At 51.2% G+C, this 23,890-nt stretch overlaps 4 protein-coding genes across 9 annotated transcripts in view; 2 read left to right on the forward strand and 2 right to left on the reverse strand.

Annotated features, from left to right (window-relative positions):
• MTF1 (metal regulatory transcription factor 1) overlaps positions 1–8,367 on the forward strand; it is a 44,147-nt gene extending 35,780 nt beyond the window's left edge. For 2 of the 5 annotated variants that reach the window (XM_036445501.2, XM_036445503.1), the window contains exons 10-11: positions 1,503–1,566; positions 2,756–8,367. In XM_036445501.2, the coding sequence (XP_036301394.1) occupies positions 1,503–1,566; positions 2,756–3,177 (486 nt within the window). In that variant the 3' untranslated portion in view covers positions 3,178–8,367. Of the gene's footprint in view, positions 1–1,502; positions 1,567–1,796; positions 2,507–2,755 lie in introns of those variants that run through there. The other 3 variants (XM_036445502.2, XM_045584837.1, XM_045584838.1) reach the window with 3 other exon arrangements.
• Positions 8,368–8,477: 110 nt separating this feature from the next.
• CUNH1orf122 (chromosome unknown C1orf122 homolog) lies at positions 8,478–9,748 on the reverse strand. 2 transcript variants are annotated; one of them, XM_036445519.2, is made up of 3 exons: positions 9,612–9,748; positions 9,184–9,385; positions 8,478–8,949 (listed from the first exon to the last, which is right to left on the reverse strand). In XM_036445519.2, exons 2-3 carry the CDS (start codon positions 9,229–9,231, stop codon positions 8,854–8,856), a joined length of 144 nt encoding a protein of 47 aa, XP_036301412.1. In that variant the 5' UTR covers positions 9,232–9,385; positions 9,612–9,748; the 3' UTR covers positions 8,478–8,853. The 2 variants fall into 2 exon arrangements, with proteins under 2 accessions (XP_036301412.1, XP_036301411.1); XM_036445518.2 differs by having other exon boundaries at positions 9,480–9,613.
• Positions 9,738–13,842, forward strand: YRDC (yrdC N6-threonylcarbamoyltransferase domain containing). The gene is made up of 5 exons (XM_036445510.2): positions 9,738–10,129; positions 10,693–10,807; positions 10,925–11,044; positions 12,562–12,704; positions 13,014–13,842. The coding sequence occupies exons 1-5, from the start codon at positions 9,738–9,740 to the stop codon at positions 13,111–13,113; spliced, it is 870 nt and encodes a 289-aa protein (XP_036301403.1). The 3' UTR covers positions 13,114–13,842.
• Positions 13,843–14,593: 751 nt separating this feature from the next.
• Positions 14,594–20,885, reverse strand: MANEAL (mannosidase endo-alpha like). The gene is given in 5 exon segments (XM_036445505.2): positions 14,594–16,154; positions 17,960–18,036; positions 18,970–19,079; positions 20,218–20,599; positions 20,602–20,885. Coding segments are annotated over 5 exon segments (1,383 nt in total). The 5' UTR covers positions 20,779–20,885; the 3' UTR covers positions 14,594–15,517.
• Between the last annotated feature and the right edge of the window lie 3,005 nt (positions 20,886–23,890).

Here is a 23,890-nt window from a genome sequence, read left to right on the forward strand (position 1 = left end):
AGCGGTTCAGAAAGCGCCTTCTGTCTCCATGGCAGAGTCACACTGAGCGAGGGACTGACACCACCCCATCAGATGCACGTCAGAGAAATAATCTCTGCTCCCAGAGCCCACTTAGAGCTATTTTCTGAAGAGCGTTTGGTCTCGATGATAAGGAAATTATTTCATTGTTCAATTAAATATCTCAAATAAACTATTTAGGGATAAATAGTGAAAGCACTCAAATTCCATAAATAAGGTGCCAGCCACCTATGGAGGCAACCTAGTTCCACTTTCAAATGGAAAGGTCTTTTCAATATTACGACCCAATCTGCTTCCATGTATTTTTTTAATCATTTCTTTCTGAATCTGCCCGGGGGAGCTGCATGGAACAAGTGTTGGCATTCCTTTTCCACACAACTCATTTTCATGTATTTAAATATGGGTCTAATTTTCCCATCATTATTTTACAGTGTCATCTATAACTTAGCCAGAAACTTTCACATTCCTCCTAGATTTTCTTTATTTCCTAGAGGGATAAAAGACAAAGCCCTAGATCCAGAGACAAATGGCAGCGGGGAAGGAAGGGGGTTAGGGATCAAACAAAGGACTTGTATAGTAGCGTAACCAATGGACACAGATACTGAGCCAGTGAGGGCTTGCCCTCAGGGGTGGTAGTGAGGGAAGTCAAGGGGTGAGACATATGTAAAATTTTAAACAATCATTAAAAGAAAAAGACAGTGTTTTGAAGTTAAGACTTGAAGATAGTCAATTTAATAGGAAGTGTACTAAAGTGATTAAGGTGATTTCTGGACATGACTTTATAGTCCTACCTAGTAGTAACATAAGTAGCTAATGTTTGCCGGGCACTCTCCACTCACCTAGGACTCTACATGCATGCTCTCATTTCATCCTTGCTGGGGTTCTTTGGTTATCATCCCCATTGTTACCGATGGGGAAACTGAGACTGTCCGAGGTTGAATCACTTGCCTGACTTTAACAACAAATAAGGACTGGAATCAGGTGTGGCAGAGTTCAGGGCCCTCCCTTAGCCACTGGCCTGTGCTCGGGGCCTTCACCAGGGCTATTCTGCCTGTGAGGTACAGTCTCAGTCTGTTCTTAGCATCCGTCTTAATCTTTGGGGGGATAAAGAACATTCCAGCCTCTTAGAAGTTTTGGGGAATGGCCGAGAGCGGAGAGCTCAGAGGGGACTAGCCCTGGGGCTCCCTCTGAGATCATCAGCTTGAGAACAGCAACCTTGGAGGAGCCTTTGGGCACAGGGAACCGCTGGATTAGGCAGCTGGGCAGCAGCCAAGGAGTGGAAGACAAAGCCGGCTACATTGTCCACACGAATGTCAAACAGCGGGGTGACCTCATGCCAGAGCACAAACAAAACATCTCTCAGTGCAGATCCCACAGCACCGAGCGTTCTCTCCCTCTTAGGGGACCATCACATCGGGGAGGCTTCAGCTCCTTGGAGCTCTGCCATACACGGGTGCCATAAATGTGAATTTTTTGTTTTCCAGCAGCAAGCATCTAAAGTTGAGAAGGTGTTTTTTACCACTGCGGTACCAGTGGCCAGTAGCACAGGTATGTAATTCAATGTGAACTTTAAAAGATAGTCAACTCCCTGGGCCCTTTGAGGCACAGTTGTTAATTGTTGCTTTGCCCGGTTTTTAAAAATTTGAAATCAAAATTGTCACATTGTATTGTTTATTTATTAGAGTATCTCATTCTTTATAACTGTTGGCGGTTAGTGCACTTACTAATGCCACTTTTAACATTTTTTTTTAAACTAGTAACAGTTCTTTCCCATTCAGATACAACTTTTAAATGTAGCCAGAAAAAAAATTTTTTTGAATCACAGTTAATGCTAAAGAGGGCAGTTGTTAATTCACTGGACTCTTTTCTAATTACAGTAATGAAAAAATAGTATCTGGGTCAGGAACTGTATAGAACTTTAAGTTCCCCCTTTTTTTTTTTTTTCCCCAAACTCTTTATGTTATGGATTAAGAAACTGAGGCCCTGAAAGGTTAAATGACTCCCCCAGAGTCACAGAGGAGTTTGCGGCAGAGCCAAAGCACGAGTTCGCAGGCCTCCTGGCTCCCACACGGCTCTCCTGCCCCTTGGTCTCTAGGGCTTTTGAGACACACAAAGCCTGTCTGAGTTCAGAGTGTGTGCACATGAGGCTGGTTGTGTAGAAGGAGGTTTTACGGACACCCACTGTGTGTTAGAGACAGCTGCAGAGATGAGTGAAATGTCCTGACGGAGCCTCGGGCAGGCAGAGCGAACAGTCCCATACAGTGTGGGCAGAGGGACAAAAATGCTAGATGCGGGAGGAATGCAGGAGCTCTCAGTGCCAGGAAGCTGCCTAGGGCCGGCCCTGGGTGTAAGCCTGCTGGAAACACTGCCTGGAGGCACCCGAGGGGTCAGGGGAGTGATCTGGGCCTTCGGAGCTAAGAAGAGTAAGTTCTCCAGAACAGCCTGGGAGTTTAGGCCACAGGAAACACCCTTAGGCTCAGAGGTAAAAGACAAAAATAAAATATGTCAGGAAAAGGGAGGCATCCGCCGCCCTGGCTGGCATGGAGGGTGCAGGGGAGAGGATGGCTGGAAACAAGGCTGGAAATACGGGGCACATCTTGAGGGACTTTGTCATGGAGCATGGCATCCACCCTCTCCATCATCATTCCCGCCTCCATGGCACGCAGCTCTCACCTAGTCTAGATCCCCCTGTGCCCTGCAACCACTTGAAGAGCAGTCTCTCTCGCCTCTCTCGCAGGGAGCTCTGTACAGCAGATTGGCCTCAGTGTTCCTGTGATCATCATCAAGCAAGAAGAGGCGTGTCAGTGTCAGTGTGCATGCCGGGACTCTGCTAAGGAGCGGGCGGCTGGCAGGAGAAAGGGCTGTTCCTCCCCTCCCCCTCCAGAGCCAAGCCCCCAGCCTCCTGAGGGGCCCAGCCTGAAGCTTCCACCTCAGACTTTCTCCTCACCTTCAGTCCCCCTGTCCTCCTCCTCCTCCATCTCCTCTTCCTGTGAGCAAAGCAGACAAGCAGAGACTCCTCCAGACCCTCAGACAGAAACGTTAAGTGCCATGGATGTGTCAGAGTTTTTGTCCCTGGACACAGCGTCCAACCTGATTCCCATTGAAGCACTACTGCAGGGGGAGGAGGAGCTGGGCCTGAGCAGCAGCTTCTCCAAGTGAAAGGCCGACGGTGCTCCCCTCCAGGGAGAGAGGGCGAGCGGGAAGCACACGTAGGTGCAATGTCTACCATCATGGGATCGGTAATTTGAAGGATGAAGAAATCTATTTGAAATCCTCAGCTTTCGGATATATTTTCTTTATTCGTATCCCAGGAGCATCCGTTTTAAGGAACTGATCTTTGGGAAGAAAAAACACACAAAACAAAACAAAACAAAACAAAACAAAAAAAAAGCTAAGTTATAAATGAACTGTTTGGCTGCACTGTATGTCACTTTTGCTTATTGTCATGTGAACTTGGAAATTAAGGTTACTCGTATGCATAAAAATTCCAAGTGAAAGGGTGTGGTTTCCATCAGTCTGATGTTGCCCATCACTTGCACTGGGGCCTTGTGGTCTGGACAGAATTCAGTGTGTCAGGTGTTGTTCCTCCCTGTGCGTCTTCTGAGCCTGAGGCTGAAGCTTGCTCCAAAAGCCAGCCCCTCACTCCATCAGAGAGGGAAGTGGCAAAGGCAGGTCAGACAGCCGTGAGCCGGACGGGAATTGGGTGAGATGGTTTTGATATTTGCACTTGGTGTCAGTGGAGCTCAGAGTGACTGTGGCAGGTGTCGTCTGCATCCAGCTGCAGCACAGATGGGCAGCTAAAAGCCTGGCTGGAAGCTGTAGGGAGGATCTGGTTCTGCAGGGGCCCGAGCCAGCTGTTTGCTACCTGCCAGTGGCGTGTGTGCAGAGCAGGCTCTAGCAACGTGATCACAGTCTTTGCCTTCCTGGTCTGTCTCTCAATTGGTTGCCAGGATTTGCAGGGCACAGCGAATTTTTCTTGGGGACATCCCTGTTTTGTCCTAGAGTGGACATGTGGGTGTATGGCCAGTTGCTGATCGGTGCTCTGCCTTCCTTTAATTGTAGTTCTCTTCTTCGGAGCAAAAGAGCTGCATTTTGCTTATCGATGAGGGAGGTTTTTTAAGGTGGCATGTAATTGGCAGCCAGGTTTCCTGGTTCCAGGTTCTAGCCAGGCTTTTGGTTGCCCCTCCCATCTCCACCTCTCGCCCCTCTGGATTTTGCAGACAGCCGAGTACAGTGCAAAGAAGGATGTGACTTGCTCAGCTTAGTCACATGATTTCTAAACAAAAACAAAAAACAAAAAAAAAAACACAAAACGATGATCTTCTACTCAGGGTAAAACAAAAAAATTCCCCTTCCACCAAAAAGCCTGAAATGTTGCAATAAGTTATCTCATTTGGAATGTTTCATTAAGTTGTGTTATAGGAAAGAAGAATTGTTTTTTTTTATTTGTGTATAGAATTACAACCATCTGTCTGCCTTTGGCTCCAAGTCATTGCCTCTAAACATAAAATACAGCCCACACTAAAATGGAAAATTTCTCTCAACTGGCTATCTTAATGTTAGTCAAAAGCGCTCACCAAGCTCACTGAGCTCAGAAGCTGGGCATGGCCCCATGTCTATAGACTAGGCCTCCTCCCTACCTTGAGCAAACAGGTCTGCTCTTCTGAGTCAATATTGTTGGGCAGAAAGTAGCCATAATCTTGCCTTCCTTTTCCCACGCCCTAATGTAAAACGAGCTGCATTTGCCACTCCTGTCTCTGAGCCATACTCAAGGCCAGCCAAGACAGTATCCAGAGCAGATCATTTTGGGAGCCAGAAGCCCAGCATTTAACAGGACATTCAGGGACAGACTTGGACAAGAGGGCAGTGGTGGTGAACACTGTCACTGCAATGAGAAGTGGGCTTAGCCACAAGCAGCTGCTGGCTTCTCATTCCAGGAGTCTAGGCAGGAGAATGAGTTTCCTTTTAACCTGCACTCTCCTCCCTAAAAGGCTGGCGGGTTCTGGGACCATTGACCTCAGCAGGCGTTGATAAGGCAGGAGGAATCTTCTAGTACCACAGTGAGTCGGTCCTGGAAAACCAGCTGCTGAGCGTGGCTTGTCCTTGGCTCTGTGGACCAGGCACCGTAGGAAGCTTTGAGGTAGGACACTTGTGTTTTCTCTGCCTCTTCTGCGAGAGACCAGCACAATACAATTCCAAAGGTAGTTCGCATTGGAGGGCAGGAATGACCTCTTCCCACTCCCTAGAGTCACCTGGGACTGAGTTCCCTGGGAGCAGGTGGGGGACGGGAGCCCAGGGAAAGCTGCAGGAAGCGTCCATGGCTTAAATGTTGCTTCTTTCTGGGCCTGTTACCTTGTTGAGCCTGCCCAGTCAGTGGCTTTTCAACTCCAAAGATTGGGAGTGATGCATCTCAAAATAGTGTTGAGGTGGACAGATTTTTCTAGTTGCAGTATCTGCCTTTTGAGGAGGATTCAAGATTACGAGGACAACTATCAAACCCAGTCAACTTTTGAAAAATGGTCAGTGAGTGGTTGTAAAGAAGAGCAGGTTTATTCCACAGGATAGACAATCTTTCCTTCCTCCTCCAGCACGCTCCCTCCCCACCTCCTCTGCAAACCTGGCCTTTGGTGCCAAGGACCTTGGAGAGAAGCGGGCCGCTGGCTAACGTGGATCCAGGCAGAGCCTTTAGGAGTGTGGTTTCCAAACCTGGAGTGAGCCTAGGCTAAGGTTAGAGAAGGTCTGCAGACTTCTGCCAGGTGAAATCAAGCCTTTTTCTTCCCATGGTAACCTCAACCATTTCCACCCTGTGGGTTTATACTTCCGGTTCCCACTTAGCATCTGCAGTTATACTGCTCCTGTACAGGGTGCTAGTCAGCATCAGGGATTGGAGTGCATGGGCTCAGGAGGTGGGAGGGAACTTTGGCTGGCACCACCAAACTGCCTTAGTGGCTTTGGCCCTTCCCAGGCATTGAGGGAAAGTGACCCTGCCTTCCCTGTGGGCATCTGGTCAGCCTCGGGACATCACCGGTTTGGTGGCAGGAATTGGTGTCATTTATTGAATCCCCTGCCCCCACCTCATTTCAGATGGAGATCTTGGTACAAAGCCCGGAGGGGCCTTCATGTGTGAAGACCTCTCCGGGTAGAAGCAAGGGACTTGAGTTTACCACCTCTGGGAGAGTCGGTAGCTTGGAGAGTCAAGGCAGTGGACTGATGGGGGTAATGGAGGGGGGAAGGGTTTCTGAGAGACTGTATAATGCTGAATGTGTCCAGAGGGATGAGTTTGCAGAACCTCATATTGGTATATTAAAGAAATAATAAAATAAAAAGCACTTTAGGTTATTTTATCTTTAACCCAATTGCTGCAATTTCTTTTGTGTGTGTGTGAGTGTGTGTGTATGTGCGTGTGCTTCCCACAAAGTTTTATTTTTTGCTTAGAATAAAAAGTTAAATTGAGGTGTGAAAAGAAAAGCACTTACCTTGGTGCAATATGTGTAGCTTGATGGTCGTTGTCCCATGTGGCCCTGGCCTTGAATCTTCTGCTCCATCAGCCCTGTACCAGGAGGCTGTCTGTAGGGAAACACTATTATGCATTCTCAGCAACTGCTCAATCTATGCAAGCCTTTCCTGTGTGCCTGAGGGCGCCCCCCTCAGGCTCTCTAAAGAACTGCGGGTCCTGTTTTCTGCTGACTGTTGAGGCCCTTTTGCATCTCTTCTTGCACCCTTACCATCTTCCCCCCTTCACCATTACAAAGAGATGCCTGAAAGGAAGGAACAGGATGCTCCTAGGTAGAAACCTGGCACCTTCTAGACGTTTATATTTGTAATCACGTCCATTGTCCTTAATCTTAAAAGACTTCCAGAATCACCAAAACCATTGATTTGTGGAACTTGCAACAGTATTGCTAAAGACTTTTCAGTTTTCCTAATCACCAATCAGAAATATGTTTGAGGAGGTGTCAGAGGTGGAGAGGCAACATAAGCCATTTCCTTCCACTCCCATGCTGCCCCTATTGGCTCTTTATGCAAAAAGGCCTCCAGCCTTCCTTAAATCCACTAAACAAAGCTGTTCATAATTTGCTTTATCAACTTTTCCCCTTTCCCCTCACTCCTCTCGTTTCCCCTGCCACCCCATTTTCCTTCATTCTCAGGCTACTACTATACAATGGGAAAGTTTGAAAAAACTTCAGCCAAAGCAGAAAGATTTCCCTAAATCCAATATGCAAATGATTCTGCTGTGACATTGATCAGAATTGTTCATTCCTTAATACTGGGGAGGGAGGAGGCATGAAAACGGAATTCTACATATTTCTGATTGGTAACCAGACAGGCTGTCTCCTGTGGGACAGTCTTGGGGGAGAGAGAGAGGCTCCTTCTTTTCTCCTCATGCCCTTTGGGGAAGCTGATGACCACCGTCTGGGCATTTCTCACTGTGAAGCCTGTTCTAGAGGGCTTCTCAATCTGCACTGAAAATGCAAATTAAACTGGATCTTTATGTGAATGTGTACATAGCACAGCCTTTTTACTGGATGCAAAGTTTAAAACCACACGCTGCCCTTTTGGTGGTGTGCCTGCTGGGCCAAAAAATTGGGTGATAACGCAGTGTCACTCTCTCAGCTCAATGCAGTTTCTACTCTTTTTCTTATGGGAAAGTTTTTCATAAAACCTTTTTTCACCAGAACCCAGGGTTGTTTTTTCTTCAATATCCTTGTTATCCTCACAGTGGTGCCAAGTCAGAGGCCTCTCCTGCCCTCTCCCCTGTCCTCAGGCCTCCCCTAGGGCAATGTGTGACTCTAGTCCTCTTGTTTTTGGTGAATGTGGGGGTGGGGGTCAGAGTTCAAGGTGGTAGTTTCCTTTCACTGCCAATTCCTAGACCCGTTTGGGGAAGGTGGTTGGAAACTTGGATTTGCTGAATCTCTGGCTTAGATCTTCTGGCCCCGGAAGGCAAGACAAGAGCCTTTTTTTTTTTTTTTTTTTTTTGACATACACTAGTCATTGGCTGAAGGTCTTGGTGACAGTTCTCTAAAACCCAATAGTTTTATTTGGATTATGGAAAGCCTATCAAATTAATTTAAGTGTGAAACATGGGAACAACAGATTTTCACTGAGCGATATGAAAACGTTACAGGTTCAGTACTTCCAAAGGAAGAAACCTCCAAACCCAAAAAAAAAGAGTAAATATGAATTTGTATTTTTGAAGAATGTGAAATAATGGTGTTTGCTTAATTGCTCATTTTGTATAAACTTAATATTGTACTTTAAGATATCTGCTAAGAAGTGAAAATTTAACTTTTTGGAATTGAAAAAGCAATATTAAATACTAATGAGATCCTAATTAAATGCTTATTTAAATCTGGTAGTTATCTGTGTTATTTCTTCCCAACCCTGCCAGCTTTCACCCACTTCCTCCCTCCCAGCCCTCAGTCTCAGAGATGGGACAGAAAGGAAAGGCCAGTCACAAGGAGAGTCTGCAGGCTTCCTTTTAATCAAGGCTCTGCTGAAAGTGTTTTGTGGGACTTGGAGCCCCCAAAGCATGAAATGGACATGTAACACCACCTGGATCCCTGAAAGCAGGCCAGGCCACTCTGGCGAGCACTGCTGGCCTGCCCAACTCCGGTCATCAGGCTGGATATTCCATGGCTACATTTCAAGGCTCAGCACTGCATCAGCCAGGATGAAGGAGTGAACCCAGCTGCTAGCAGAGCTGCCACCCTAGGCTGAGGGCCAGGTTCCAGCCGCTGCCAGTGAAGACTGGTCCTTTCCTGAAGGCAGTTGTTCAGAGTCCAGCCACCAGCCCCCCGGAGGGAGAGAACTCAGGGCCACGGGCTTGGGGAATGGTCAGGGTTCCGTAGCTCCATCGCCAGCATCTTTTGGGAAGCCGCCTCTGGCGCAGACAGCTGGCTGGGGGGGCGCTCCGGGTTTGGATGAGACATTCTGGTTGGAACAGAAAGGAAGAAAGTGAGGCTGGGAGGAAAGGCCTTGGATTAGGCCCACAAGGATATGGCTACTTGGCATCTGGACAGCACTGAACTTTTCAGAGCCTCTCACCCAGATGAGAAGTGGGAGGTGCAGCAGTGGGGACACTTTCACGCTCGGGGGAAGCTAGGGCTCAGCAAATCTAGCCAGTGGACAGACCCCACCTCCCAGGCCCAGCCGGGAGGCACTGACCCCGCCACCCGCCGGCTCCGGGCGCCGGCGGCCCAGCTGCCGCAGCATCTCCTCGCAGGCGGCGATGGTGTCCAGGAGCTGCCGCTGCCGCTGCTCCACCGCGTCCAGCAGCTGCTGGGCGCGCTCATCCCGGGGCGGCTGCGGGGGTGGCCTCCCGCCGAGCCCCAGCCCCGCCTTCCCACGGTCCACGCCGGCAGCCTCCCTGCCCGGAGGAAAGAGCGAGAGACAGGCCGTCAGGGCCGGCGCTGGCGCGGGGTCCGAGCCCATTCCCCCCGCCCCGACGGGCCCCCTCTCACCCCCGTGACCAGTCTGAGCCGGGGCCCCATTCCATCTCCGCCTGCGCGGCCCGACCACCGCCCCCCTTTCGGCCGCCCCCTCCCCAGCGCTGCGCTAAGGTTCCGCAAAGCTGCGCCCCGCCCCGTCCCCACCGGTCTCCTTCAATCCTCCTGGGGGTCGTGGTCCCTTTAAGTGGCCGGGAGCGGAGGTGGGGCCGAGCCTCCCGAACCGGAAGCTGATTGGGTGCGTCACTTCCTCCCGGAAGCGGGCCTAGGCGGATGTCTCCGGCGCATCCGTGCTGGGGACTGAGGGCCGCGGTGGCTGCCAGCGTGGGGTTGAGCGAGGGGCCGGTGGGCTCCGCCCGCAAGGGCCGCCTCCTCCGTCCTCCGGGTCCCGCTCGGGCGACGCCGGGGGCCCGGCTGCTACGGCTCCCGGGAAACGGGGCCGTGCGGGCCGCAAGCCCGGAGCGCGCCGGTTGGGCCGAGGCGCTGCGGGCGGCCGTGGCCGAGCTGCGCTCCGGCGCCGTGGTGGCCGTCCCCACCGACACGCTGTACGGCCTGGCGTGCTCGGCGAGTTGCTCGGCGGCACTGGACGCCGTGTACCGCCTCAAGGGCCGCAGCGAGGCCAAGCCGCTGGCTGTGTGCCTGGGCCGCGTGGTGGACGTCTACAGGTAAAGCTTCCCCGACCCGGCCCCGCTGGGGGCGGCTCCACGGGAGGGGCTTCCGGTGACGGCTTGGGAGACTGAGGCGCCGGGAGCGGGAGGGGCCGGGCCGGCTCGCCCAGGAATCCGGAACTGGAAATGTGTGTCGAGCACTTGACGTCTGCCAGGCCTTCTGCGAGAGGCTGCCGCCCAGCAACGAGCGAGGCGGGCGAGGCCCCTATTCTGGCGTTTTTGTGATTGATGGGGGCGGGGAACTCCCACGGTTAAAAAAAGGGGGGGGGGCTGGAAACGGTAGCTTAATTTCGTAGGGAGGGCTTTGAAGAGAAAATAAAACACGGAGCGGGATAGCAGCACAACTGTTGTGGTTTCAGAGACCAGAGGCATGTGGGCCCCAAGTTTGGGGTGCTTCCCTGGAGCCCAGCCTTCTGCTCAGGCTCTTAGGCGAAGAGCGAAGACAGGTGGATCCCACTGGAGTCCCCAGGACCCCCTTTTCTAGATCTGCCTAAAGTGTGGGCCAGGACCAGCAGTGGCCCTTCGTTCTTGGGTAGATTTGTGGCCCCTTTGTTTCCCAGGTACTGCCATGTGAGAGTACCCGAGGGGCTCCTGAACGACCTGTTACCAGGACCAGTGACCCTAGTGATGGAACGCTCCGAGGAGCTCAATAAGGACCTGAACCCCTTCACTCCTGTGAGTGGATTTCCTCTTGTGTCTCTCTGCCCTTTGGCTTTCACAAGGATCCAGGCTGGACCCACTAACCCACTCCTTCCATCCTTTCTCATGATCCCCTTTCACCTTGCTTCGTAGCTTGTAGGCATCCGGATTCCTGACCATGCCTTCATGCAGGACTTGGCCCAGATGTTTGGGGGACCACTAGCTCTCACCAGTGCCAACCTCAGCTCCCAGCCCAGTTCTCTGAATGTGAAGGTGAGAGTTTCATAGCTGTCGTCCCATTCCCAAATGTCATCAGTGAACCAGGAAACTTACACAGTTTTCTCTGAACCATTGGGGTTGGTGGTTCACTGGAATTGCCTGACAGGAGAGTCATTAGAATGGGAAGTTGACAGGGGTTGAGTTGGGGGAAATCCAAGTTAAAGAATCTTGGAAAACTTTTATTACAAAACTTGAGAAGTGAGGGGGAATATGGGTGTTTTCTTTCTATCCTATATAATAAAAGGCTAATATGCAAATTGTCCTCTGGGAAGTTTGATGATGTGCCCTGACCACCAGGGGGTGGCACAGAACAAAGGAAGGCCCTGGCTGGCCCTACCCATGCACAAATTTTGTGCACCTGGCCTCTAGACTTTTTAATAAGAAACATTATAAGTATAATCATTTTCTCCCTTGTTGTAGGGGTAGCAGTTATTGGGGAATAAGGCAGTAAGTCTTTACAACGACGCTATAAAGGAAGTTAAGGCTCCAAAAAGTTAAATCACTTGTCCCAGGGACTCCTGACGATGTTCTCTTACCTCTGCCATAAGCCAGGTCAAAAAAAGATTGTCCTAATCCTGTGTTAGCTGCGTAGCTTGGAACAGATGAGGACACAAAGAAATTCGATTTACCACACTGTTTTCTTCTTACTGAACTTAAATGCAGAACATAGTAAAAGGATGTGGTTTCCCATGCCCAGTCCTAGAGAGTGGGTTCAGGAGTCTGGGAAAGTGAGAGCTCACATCCCTTCTTATTCTCAGACTGCAGGCTTTTACTTGGTCTTGGTAGCCATACTCAAGGCAATGGGGAAGGAGATGGTGGGGAGTATTCCTACCTCCTCAGCGAACAGTTGACCTATCCAACTGGTATTCCCCCATCCCATATTCCCAGGCCCGTCTGTCACTGTGATGTCTTCATAAGGGATGAGGGGGAGTGGGTGATGCTGTAGCTAAGAAGGGAGTTCCCTTCCCATAGCCCAAGGATTGAGTGTTGGTGGCATGAACTTAACCCTGTTTCCTCTCTGTTCTCCTGAGACTGGATCAGAGTGCTAGAGCTGGAGGGAACCTTGGGGAGCATCTGTCCAGCTCCCTTATTTTACAGCCCTAGATAAAGTAACTTGAATGTGGTATACTGAGATTTGGAGGGAAGTCCAGGGCAGAGCCCATCCCTTTGGGCTCTAGCTCGGACTCCAGTCATTGTACTTAAAACTCCCCAACAGAAATGATTGTATGGAATTTCTTTCTGGCACAGCAAGATATTCTTTGAGCTCTAGATAGATGTTAGTTGGGGTGCTGATGTGGCGGGGCAGACCTCAAACCTCATAGGATGTAGTATTCTAGGTGCTAATGCAGTGTCCTTAGCATAGCTGACTGTAATTAATTGAGGTTCCTTCTCCTCTTATAGGAATGTGCCTCCTGGTTTGGGGTTGTGTAGCCTTTGTCTTACTTGCCTGCCTGCAGTGTGACATCATTGCATAGGGATAGTGTCCATGCTCTTCCTCTCCCTCCTCTTAGGAGTTCCAGGACCTCTGGCCTCAGCTGTCCTTGGTAATCGATGGGGGGCCAATTGGGGATGGCAAGAGCCCCAGGTGTCGCCTCGGCTCAACTGTGGTTGACTTGTCTGTGCCTGGAAAGTTTGACATCATTCGTGCAGGCTGGTGAGTCTCTCTCCTATGCTATGGGGATAGGAATTGAGGGAGGCTGGGAGATGCAAAAATGGCCTTGACAAAATAAAGGTTGCCACACTCTCTTGCCCTGACAACCTTTATTTTGGAGAAGTGGTGGGTGGAGTGAGACTAAGTTTGCTGGTGGTTTTTTTTGTTTTGTTTTTTTCAGGATTCGAAAGGATCTTTCAAGGGTTTGATGAGCAGAGTGCAGTAAGACCAGGGAGTTAGAGCTCCCTGATCACTGGACTCTGGTGGGCTTTGAGAAGTCAGACCCTTAACTCTCCTCCATTTCCTCCTCAGCGCCCTGGAAAACACTACGGCTGTCCTCCAAGGGAAGTACGGGCTGCTCCCTCACAGGGATCCTGCTGAGACGTGGGCAGCAAAAGGGCCCCAGGACTGATGTTGGACACTATGTGACTGTCACCGGTGGATGGCCAGGCCTCATTTGCAGAGGCCATTGGGGCCAGTGTCACCAGTCTGACTTTGAAGGCAGTTTGTCTTTATGAGCACTGGAGCCACGCCCCAGGAGAAGCTGGTTTAACTTCACACCTGGGGAGTGGGGCTATATTTATTGTCTGCAATTTCCTATGTCAGCGAAAAGCTGAATAGAGACTAATAACATTCCTAGAATGCTCTTCTAATAAGCTTCTCTCCTTCTCTCTTTTTTAAAATTATTTAAATAAAATTTTATGTTTGGAATCTAGTGAGAGGTGGTGGCATGTAATGTCCAAATAAGCTAGAGTGCCAGTTGGTACTGTTTAAAAGTGTCAAGTGACCAGAGGCTTGAGTTTAGTGCTCCTGAAGCTGGATCCAGGTTGGCCTAAAGCCTAGAGTGACAGCCAGACACACTTCCCTCTGAGACAGGGGCTGGTGGTGCAGCGTGCTGCAGTTGCCTGGCAGAGGGTCACTGCTTCCTACCAATGGTGGGAAGTCAGCTCAGTTGGCAGGAGTGGGTGGGGGATCCAAATTAAAGAGGATAGGAATATAGATCTCTCTCTTCAGACAGTGCCTTTTTTCTTATTCATAAAACACATTATAATGATACCATCATTGAAACCCAGTGTCCACTCAGCAGCCTTTATCTGCATTCATATGTATACCATGTGTTAAACATAGTTATTGTTGGGCATTTGAACTTTTTCTTTCAGAGAAAATAAAGAAATTAGACATCTTTGAAAATGGTTTTTCTTTGGATTTCCTTAGGATAGAATAACTGGGTCAAAGTATATAAACATTTTTATGGCTCTTGATACAGATTAGCTTTCGAGAACTGAATCCGGTTGCCATCAGTGACATAGGAGAATTACTGCCCCCATCCCCTGGGGCACTGCCATGCTTTGGGTATTTTTCACATTGTGTATTTGTGAAATGAGGTCTCTGTGTTACCCCTTCTGTAAGTTACAGGTCACCCCATCCAGCCTCACCTGTCCCTGTTTGCCTTGGTTTCCCCAACTAAGTCACAAGCAGGTGACCAGGTCTGCCCCATTTATCAGTGGGGTTTAGTATCAGTTACCTAACTGCAACTGGGAGTCCTTGTACCCTGTAGGGCCCACTACCTCCCCTCTGCCTTGCATCCCAGTTCCCAGAATTGAATCCATAAACTTCTCAATATAGTGGTTTCCAATGTACATATTTTCAAGTAGATCCTAATAATTTGCCAAAAAGGTATCCCAGGGCCTGCTTTGAGGGTCCTTGCAGTTGGCACTTTATTTGTAAAGAAGCAATGGTTTGTTAAATATTCCCTCTAACAACAATCTTGCTATTTTCTTAAGCAAATCCCTCTTCACTGTGCTAACATTAGTCATCCCTCATGTTAGTTCTGTCCAAATCTGACTACAGGGCCAGAATTTGTGAAGTCTTGAAGAGAGCAGGAGGAATGCTTACTTGAGAATACCACATCGTTTAATAATACAAAGCACAGTAGCACTGAAAATGGCTCTAGTGAATGGGCCTCATTCGGGTTTAGGCAGCTAAAGGGAGGGGGAAGTCCTAGTTCTCTCCCTGAAGCTAAATGTTCCGGGAAAATGGAGGATTGAGCATAGAGGTATTTTCTTAGAGAAAACAGAACACCCAGCAGTGGGTAGAACTGCAAACAGGTAAAATCTATAGCTGTGCTCCTGCACTAGCTACAAGGCCATACATACCAAACGAGGGAAGCTGGGTCCTGTCAGGGAGATGGACTACTTCTGGTCATTTGCTCCCAGCACATAGGAAAGTGGTGTTAGTCTGTGTTGAATTAATGTGTGAATGCTCAGGATTATTTTCTGAAAATTGGGTTCAGGAATCTACTGGGAATAGCTTAAACCTAGAATTTCCCTTTTAGAAAATCTCAAGTATGGTTTCCTAACTTGGACAAGATGGTCAATGTGGAAAGGAGGCCTGAAGAGAGGGCAGGGATGGCAGAAGGGAGCAGGGTGCATGCTAGCCCAGGACCCCAACACCCTTCCTAGAGCAGTGGCTTGGCGACTCCCGCACACCACAGCAGCCTGCTGAGTTCAGAGCCAGAAGGGATTATGTCTTCTCTGAGGATGTGAAGCTTCCCTGGGCTACATTCAGTCACCTGCCGGCCTCTACAGTTCCCTCTGCAACACCGCCCAGGTTCCTGTCACTGCAGAGCCACCCAGCACCGCTTGCCTGAGGAACAGGCTCTGGTCCTACACGGGCCCAAGCCTGATGGCCCACTCAGAAGCACCAGCTGCAGACGTGGAGACAGCGAGTGCCGACACCCTCAGCTGAGCCCCACATGGAGACAATATTCCCGTGAGGCTGGGACATCGGCACCTCATGCCCAGTTTGCAGGCCCCTCACATCAGCCACTGCTCCTTCTCTTTGATGAAGTGCTCCGCCCAGCGGCGCGTCAGCTCCAGGTACAGGCTGGGCTGATGAGGCAGGTAGTCCAGGTACAGACGAGTTGGCGTCTTCTTGGGAACGGCCTTCTCGATCTGGGTGCCCTCGTGCCACTCGTTGAAAGAGGTGATGGAGACGATCTCGGGCCTCACTGTCAGGGCTGCCTGCAGGGCCGTCTCGTAGTACTTGCCGTTGACCCTGTTGCGCGTGTTGTGGTTATTCCAGGGCCGGATGCTAGTGTCGATGTACCCAGGCCCCACACTGGGAATGAACATGAGGTTGTTGGCGTCACAGAAGTTCTTCACAGCTTTCCAGTTCTGGTGGGAAGAGCCGAAGGAGAAACCATTGGAGGCAAAGTAGGTGTACATGCCATCAAACCCGGCGGCCAGGATGTCGTGGGTGTGGCCCTCCTCCACCAGCAGCGCTATGAAGACCCCGTCGTAGGGGGTGTTGCGGATGGAGTGCAGCCCGTTTGAAGTCAGGAGATGGGCCCAGGCCTCGGGGGTCGTCAGGTACGAGTCGTAGATATAAAAGAGTGGGAGGCTCTTTCCCATGCTGTTCCTATAGCGGTAAAACGCGCCATGGGAGCCATACCTGAGGAGCAGAGGAAGGAGCACCTGAGTGGCAGTCTAGGGTGGCAGAAGCCAGCACTGCTGTGTCACCAGCCATCGAAGAGAGCTTTCCTGATGGCCTGGTCCACAATTTTGGATCCAGCCAGCCTCCATAAGTGGATTGTCATGCCTCTAAGCAAGAACTGGTTCCCTCCCTCCTCTCCCCAGCCTTGTCATTCCTTTAGTCTAGCCTCACCTCCGGGCCTAGGCCAAGCCACATCACCTTTCATCTGGACTGCAGGCTCCCAATTCTACCTCCTTATAATCCCTTCTCTTTTAAAGTCTACCTCAGATGTGATTGCTCCGAAACCCGCAAGGCCCCACCTACTTGATCTGGCCCTGCCTACTTCTATTCCTGTATCATCCCATCTATCTCTACACTCCTGGCAACACTGGCCTTCATAGCAGTGTTGGGCTTGTCCCAAACTATGACCTTTTGTTGGGAGCCAGCAGAGTTGAGGCAAGCAACTCAGTCTTAAGGAAATAGAATTAAGTTCCTTCTAGCAGAAGTTATGCGGTGCCCTGAGGGCTTGGCCAGAAAATAAGATTAACCTGGGGCTTAGCATCTCCTGTCTTCCTGCCTCTTCCCCTTCCTGATCCTCCCCCCTAGATAGCCCAGCCTTGGAATGTTGCACCTTGGAATGTCACACCGCCTCTGGCAATTAGTCAATCCTGTGTTGCCATACCAAAGACCCCCCTGCATAGGCAACCCTGCCCCCCTTTGTTTAGTCAATCCTGTGTTGCCATACCAAAGACCCCCCTGCATAGGCAACCCTGCCTCCCTTTGTTTCTGCTGTATAAATACAGCCATTTCAGAGAATAAAACTAAGGCTTGATCAGAACCTTGTCTTGCCTTCATTCTTTCTCGTTCCTTGTTTGTTCATTCTCTTAGGTGGTTCCTGCGTGCCCCCGTTGTTGTCCTGAGGGTCGGGACAACCTTTGGATCTGACAGCCCTCTGCCTGGAATGTCTGCCTGTCCCGGATCTGCAGAGCTGCCTCTTCATTGGTGTCAGCTCTCATGTCATCTCAGAGAGCTCACTTGACCACCCATTCTAAAATATTTGTGGAACACACTCTAGCAAACACAACACTGTGCTTTATCCTTTATTATTGCTCTTACGTAGTATGGGTCACTACTTGATTTTTTTGTGTGTAACTAACTACTCTCTGTTCCACTGCACCCCTACATACACTAGAATGTAAACTGCTAATCCTACCTACTACCGTACAATGGGCTTAGGACAGTGCCTGGACAACTAATGGCACTCAATAAATGTTTCTGAATGAATGAATGACATATGCAAGCACTGCACAAACCACTTTCACTTATATCTATATTAACTCAGGTAACTTTCACAAGACTCACAAATTACGATGCTTGCCATGTGGCTCAGTGGTTGAGCATCGACCTACGAACCAGGAGGTCATGATTCGATACCCAGTCAGGGCACATGCCCAGTTTGCAGGCTCAACCCCCAGTGTGAAGAATACAGGAGGCAGCCAATTGATGGTTCTCTCTCATCATTGATGTTTCTATCTCTCTCTCTCCCTCTCTGAAATTAATAAAAAATTTTTTTTAAAAAGGCTTGCCTTTGTTACAGATTAGAGGCTGCAGAATCAAAATTCAAACCTAGGTTCCTGATTCTAAAGCCCAAAACTCTCTTACTATAAAATAACTGCTGGGGACATAGGCACTCTGCCAAGTGTCTCTTGGCCTGCCCCTCCAAACCTTCTATCCTTACTCCTATTTTGATCCCCACCAAAGTCCATGCCCCAGAGCAGCCTTACGTGTCAATGATGTACTTGATGTTGTCATGCAGCGTGATGTCATCCCGGCCCTTGTAGGGTTGGATGTGGAAGGCCACCTGCCACAGATAGGAGATACTGGTCACGTGAGTATCTGTCCAGGGGTCACAACCTATAAGGCTGATGCTCCAACGATGGCCTAGAGGAGAGGCTGAGTTCAGGAGAGGGTCGGCAATGGTGGGCACTATAGACATAAAACAGCCACTGCCCTCAGGGCCAAGAAAGAGCAAGAAGTGTGCCCACCTCCCACACCTGGGCATCACTTTTTTGGGAGGAGGGGGAGAGTCATTCTGTTGGGCTGTGCCAGGAGAGCTAATAGGCTTCAACTTCTCTGCCAGTTCAAGTGATTGGCATTAGATGCCTAAAACTGAGAAGAATTATACTGAAGCTATTTCAATGGTACAATGTGCTATGACCTATTACCTATGTTGGTAATAGGAGTGAGGCTCAAGAATAGGAGTGAGGCTCAGGAATAGGAGTGAGGCTCTTCATTGTTTTTCTGCCACAGGAGAGGAGAATGACTTATTTAATTGGTGCATTGGGGAAAATAACCGGACATGCTTAGCTCAGCTCCCTCACTCCTCTGGAAAGCAAGCTTAGCTGCTGAGATCAGGTGTGCTCTGCTCCCTGAGGCCCAGCCCAGCACTGCCTCCCAGTAGGAAGCCAAGGCTGGAATTGTTTGTGGGCCCATTTGGTTCTTGCCTGCCCTCTATCAAGCATCAGGATCTCCAACTTAAACTCTATTGTTTTGATATTTAGTCTCCCATTTCTCCTATATTTAGTTTTCCCAACTTTTTTTCCAGAAAGTTCTGAAAACTAGAGTGACATAGCCAATATTTATTAGAACCCCACCCCCAACACCACACTTGCTTCATATTTGCCATAGCTGGGCTCATGCCAAGAACTTGGGTGGAGGCACTATCCCTATGGGCAGAAGAGGGAAAACCTCCAGAATGGGCCAGAGGGCACTCGATCTCTTCTTGAAGACTCACCTGGATGTTGTACTGATGGGCGGTGTCCAGAATGGCGGGCACCAGGTCATCGGAGGGTTCCCCGTTGTCATCCGCCATGCCAGGTGGATACCAGGACAGGACCAGGACGCCTGAAACACAGCACAAGCTACTTCAGAGACACACATCATCCCCGCAGCGGAGCTATGTTTCCTCACAGACCACCTCCAACCGCAAAATGGTTTCTGAATGAAACCTTCCAGCAAGGACTCCGGCCAGGTTCACTTCCTGCAGATCAGATGCCAGAGCCCAGGTCCTGGAGCTGTCCTCGCCCACGGTGCTGAAGCGCAGCGTCTGGGGCGAGCTGAACGCATCAGCCTAGAAGGAGCCTGAAGAAAGCCTGGGTGGGGTCCCGCCTTTTGCTGATATTAGCAAGTAGTAGAACAAAGGGAAATGGGTGGGCAATGCCACACCCACCCGGAAGGCGCCGAACTATCCCAGGAAGAAAGGAGCTCCTCTTGGGTCCTGAAGGGAGATGAGCCCTGAACAGAGAGGTCCTCTGATTCTTCTGGCGGTAAATCGCATTTGTCTAGCCTGTCTGCCACTCTAGACTGTAAAATCCCGAGGGACAGACGTTGTGCTATTTCCCTGTGAATACCTGCCCCAGTGTCTCTGGCATCCAGAGTTTCCCTCACGAACTACCCATTTCCAGATAAGCTGACATGGACTGTAAAACCCAGAGGAACTAATTCAAAGACAAAACCTGACACAGGTGAGCCTCCCACCCAGCCTGCCTACAGGAGGCGCCCGGGACCTCCTTTCTGCAGAGTACTTTGAGGGAAGATCCCGGACCCCATGCTGCACACAGACCAGAGTCCATCCTGCAGCGGGCAGGCGCCGGGAGGGCTGCGGCTCTCCGCCTAGGCGCTATTCTGAATGCAAGGCTCCTGCAGGTTACCCGTTCTGGGATATCCAGGCGTCACTTACCCAAACCTAGAAATCCAACAGACATGAAGATCGCACCTGGCACAGGTCTGGCCCAGCCGCCTTCCACAGGCTCCCCCAGCAGGTCTGCCCTCAGAAAGGGCCCCAAATAGCTGGGGTTCAGGAGGCAGAAGTGGGTGCGTGTGAATAACAGAAGGTGGAGCGGTGCCTCGTGGAAGGGGTGGAAGCCAGGCTGAAGGATGAGTGGACCAGAGGCCCGGGGACCGGACCACGTGGAGGTGCGGTGAGGAGGGAAGAGGTGAGGCTGGGGGACAGGACGCCTGGGGAGGGGCGGGGAGGGCTCACCGATGGCGGCTTCCTTCAGCTGGGTCATGTGCTCCCGCAGCACGTCGGGGTCCCGGGAGCTGTAGGGCCCCAGCTCCGGGTAGAAGCTGGAGCCCAAGTCGTCGGGGGGACTGTGGCGGCCGCGGGGGTAGCTGGCCGAGATCTTGGGGTCCCAGTGCGGCACCATGACGTGGTCCCAGTGGATGTAGCGGCCCTCGCGCCGCGGGCTCCCGTACCACGAGTAGTAGAAGGCGTGCAGGTCCGAGTAGACCCGCAGGCTCTGCCCGGGGCCCGGCTCAGCCTCCGCGGGGGCCGGCTCCGGAGGACCACCGGGGCCCGCGGTGCCGGGCGGCGGCGGCGGGGGCGGCGGCGCGGCGGGGGCGGCGGGGGCCCGGGCGGCGGGCCGGGCGCGGGCGCGGGGCCCCCCTCCGGGCGCCGCTCCAAGGACGCGAGCTCCAGGCCCGGGCCCAGCGCCGGGAGCCCGTCCGGGGCCTTGAGCGTGCGCAGGCCCATGAGGGTGCCGAAGGCGAAGAGCAGCACCAGGAACAGCGCGATGCAGGCGCGGCGGCGCCGCCGGGCCATGGCCGCCCGCCCTGCGCTCCCGGCGGCCGCGGGTCACCTCCCGGCGCGCCGGGCCATGGCCGCCCGCCCGCCCGCCCGGCTCCGGCGCCGCGCAGCCCCGCGTCCCAGGGAGACGGCGCCGCGGACGCGGGGCGGCGTGGGCGGCGCCGCCTCTCCCGCAGTGCGGGCGGGCCCGGCACACACAATGCGGGCGGCGCAGACCAAGGGGGCGCGGGGCGCGGGGGAGAGAAGGAAAAGGCCGCCCCGCGAGTCCCGGGCCAAAGCCAGCCAAGCGGCCCGCAGAGGACTGGTCGCCTTCAGCCTGGGGCAGTGGGGTGGGGCGCCCGAAGGGGAGAGGGGTGCCCTCCCTCCGGAGCCCAGGAGAAGGCCCGTCCTGGCGGCGGCGCTGGAGGGCGCGGAGCAGAGGGCGGCGGGGAGGAAAGTGAGCATCTGTGGTCGTCCCTTTCCACGGTCCCCTTCCCCGCTGATCACTGCCCTGACTTCACCGGCCCCCTCCCCACTGATCTCAGCGCCTGCCCTTGATTGCCCCAGATCCCCCCTTCCACACATCCAGGCAGCCTCTGGAGCCCCGAGTTGGGGAGAGGGGAGGGGACCCCAGAGTCAGACCCACCCAGGCGCTAGAGCACAGCAGGACGAGGGAGACCAGGACTTGCACAAGGTCACACTGAGCAGGTTTAAGCCCAAGGGTCAGAGCTCGCCAGAGCTTTCTCACTATCCAGGCTGCCTGGTCTCAGGCCTGCTGTGTCTGGAGCCATCCACCCGTCAGTCCTTGCACAATCTCCTGGGGTGGTGAGGACTAAGTGAGAGAGTTAGGTGGAGCGCGCTCCCAGGGCCTGGCAGAATTAGCACTCAAGCCAAAACCGGTTTGGCTCAGTGGATAGAGCGTCGGCCTGCGGACTGAGAGGTTCCAGTTCGATTCGAGTCAAGGGCATGTACCTTGGTTGCAGGCACGTCCCCAGTAGTGGGTGTGCAAGAGGCAGCTGATCGATGATTCTCTCTCATCGGTGTTTCTAGCTCTCTATCCCTCTCTCTTACTCTCTGTAAAAAAATCAATAAAATATATATATATTTTAAAAAAGAATTAGCACTCAATACATCCACGGATCATTCTGGACTCCAAGCTCCAGAGCATAGGCCCAGGTTGTGTTTTCCTTTTTAGATTTCTAGGGCTGCAAGAACAGGGTCTGCTCCTCAGTTCCCAGGGCGGTTTGTTGAACCAGACTCTGGTGTGATGTTCTGTAGACAAAGATAACTCTTTCAGTCCGCACGGATGGAGCTCCTACTCTGCATTATTCATTATTTAATTCATTCAGAAAATAGGTTTGTTCATCATCTGCTTCTTCACTGGTCCATAATGATAGCAACTGTGTTTCATCAGTTGCTCTATCTGTAGTGTCTAAAAACAGAGCTTGACATAAAAGTATGCACCTGATGCTTCTTTCTTAAGTAAATGAGTTGTAGGACAGCCAGGAAGAGGAGGCACAACGCTGGGAAATGTGGGTAGGTCTGGAGCCCAGGAAAGTAAATTTGAGACAATTTGTGGTAGTAAATATGAATCAAGTGGAATGCTTTCAGCACCAAGTAATAGACCTGATTCAAACTGGCTTACTCACTATGGAATGTATCATGTCAGTGCAGGCAGCCCAATGGTAGGCCAGAGTGCATAGACATCGATTTTTTGTTCCACTAATTTATGCATTCATTGATTGATTATTTTTTGTTGTTTTTGCGGTTATTGTTAATCATCACCTGGAAATATTTTTCACTTGACTTTTAGAGAGTGAAAGGGAGTGGGAGACACACACAGACAGAAACATTGATGTGAGAACAACACATCAATTGGTTGCCTCCTACATGCCTCCCAACCAAGGGAGCCTGCAAGTGAGGTACATGCCCTTGATCAGAACTGAACCTGGGGCTCTTCAGTCCCTGGGCCAATGTTCTATCTACTAAGCAAAAGTGACTAGAGACATTGGTTGATTCCTGTATGTGTCCTGACTGGGGATCAGACCCACAATTTTGTTGTATCAGGACAATACTCTAACTGAGCTACCCAGCCAGGATGAGATTCAGCATTTCTGATAAGATCTCAGGTGGTGTGCTTCTGGTGGTCTCAGACCACATTAAAGTACAGGAGGCTTATTACTCCACATTTTGAGGAGTCTTTAAGTAGGCTGGTTTTCGAGATGTTAATTCAGAGGTTCAAAGACACTGGGGCAGCAGATAGTCTTGTCTATGGTTTCTTTGGCCTGCCCGTCCTGGTCCTACCTGACAATATCCAGATATAGAAGAGGAAATGGCTGTCTTATAATCCTTTTAAAGAGTAGGATAAACTCTTCCAGCAGCTCTCAGCTGATTTCCCATCACTTCTGATTGGCTAGAATTGCGTCATATGCTGCTGCTTAAGCCCATCCCTTGTCAAGGCCATTCAGAGAAGGGTGAATGAAATCAAAAGGGAGGAAATAAGTGTGAGTTGGGTAAACAGCCAAGAATATCTCCCACTTCTGCTCGGAGTTTATTCTCTTCTTTTTCGCGGTGTTGAGAAAGCCCCTCTTACCCCGTTGTGGCAGGAGGTGGCAGATATTCTCTGTGGATGAGAGATCTCTGGAGTCCCAGGCAAAGCTTGATTACACCCCTTGCCCAATCCAATCCGCGTTGCCTGCTGCTCACAAATGAGTGGTCACACTCATCTCCGCCCCCCCCCCCCCCTCAATCCACCCTTCCTACAGTAATGCTCTGTGGTCTGCCCTGGCAGGACTTTTCTCAGCTACCGTCTGACATGATTTCCTACATCTAAAAAGAGCTCAACATTCAAGTTACATCAATCTCCTTTCACTGTTCCTCAAGCACTCTGTTCATGTCTGCCTGGAAGTCTACACTCGTCTCTTTTTCCTAATAAACTTTCTTTTTTCCTTCCTGTTCAAATTCCACCCATCACTCAGAGCTCTTCCAGACATGGTTCCTCAGTCCCGATGGAAGGGAGCAGAAGCCCTGTTTTAGGATACTTGATTACCCACAACCACACTCCCATTCTCCCATCAGTCATGGGTATTGCCATTCCCCATTTTACTGGTGAAGAAAAGGCCGAGAGAGGTAGAAAGAGACTGGGCTG

This window comes from Pipistrellus kuhlii, unplaced genomic scaffold (genome assembly GCF_014108245.1).
Source record: "Pipistrellus kuhlii isolate mPipKuh1 unplaced genomic scaffold, mPipKuh1.p scaffold_m20_p_2, whole genome shotgun sequence".
In the NCBI taxonomy this organism is placed as follows: Eukaryota; Metazoa; Chordata; class Mammalia; order Chiroptera; family Vespertilionidae; genus Pipistrellus; species Pipistrellus kuhlii.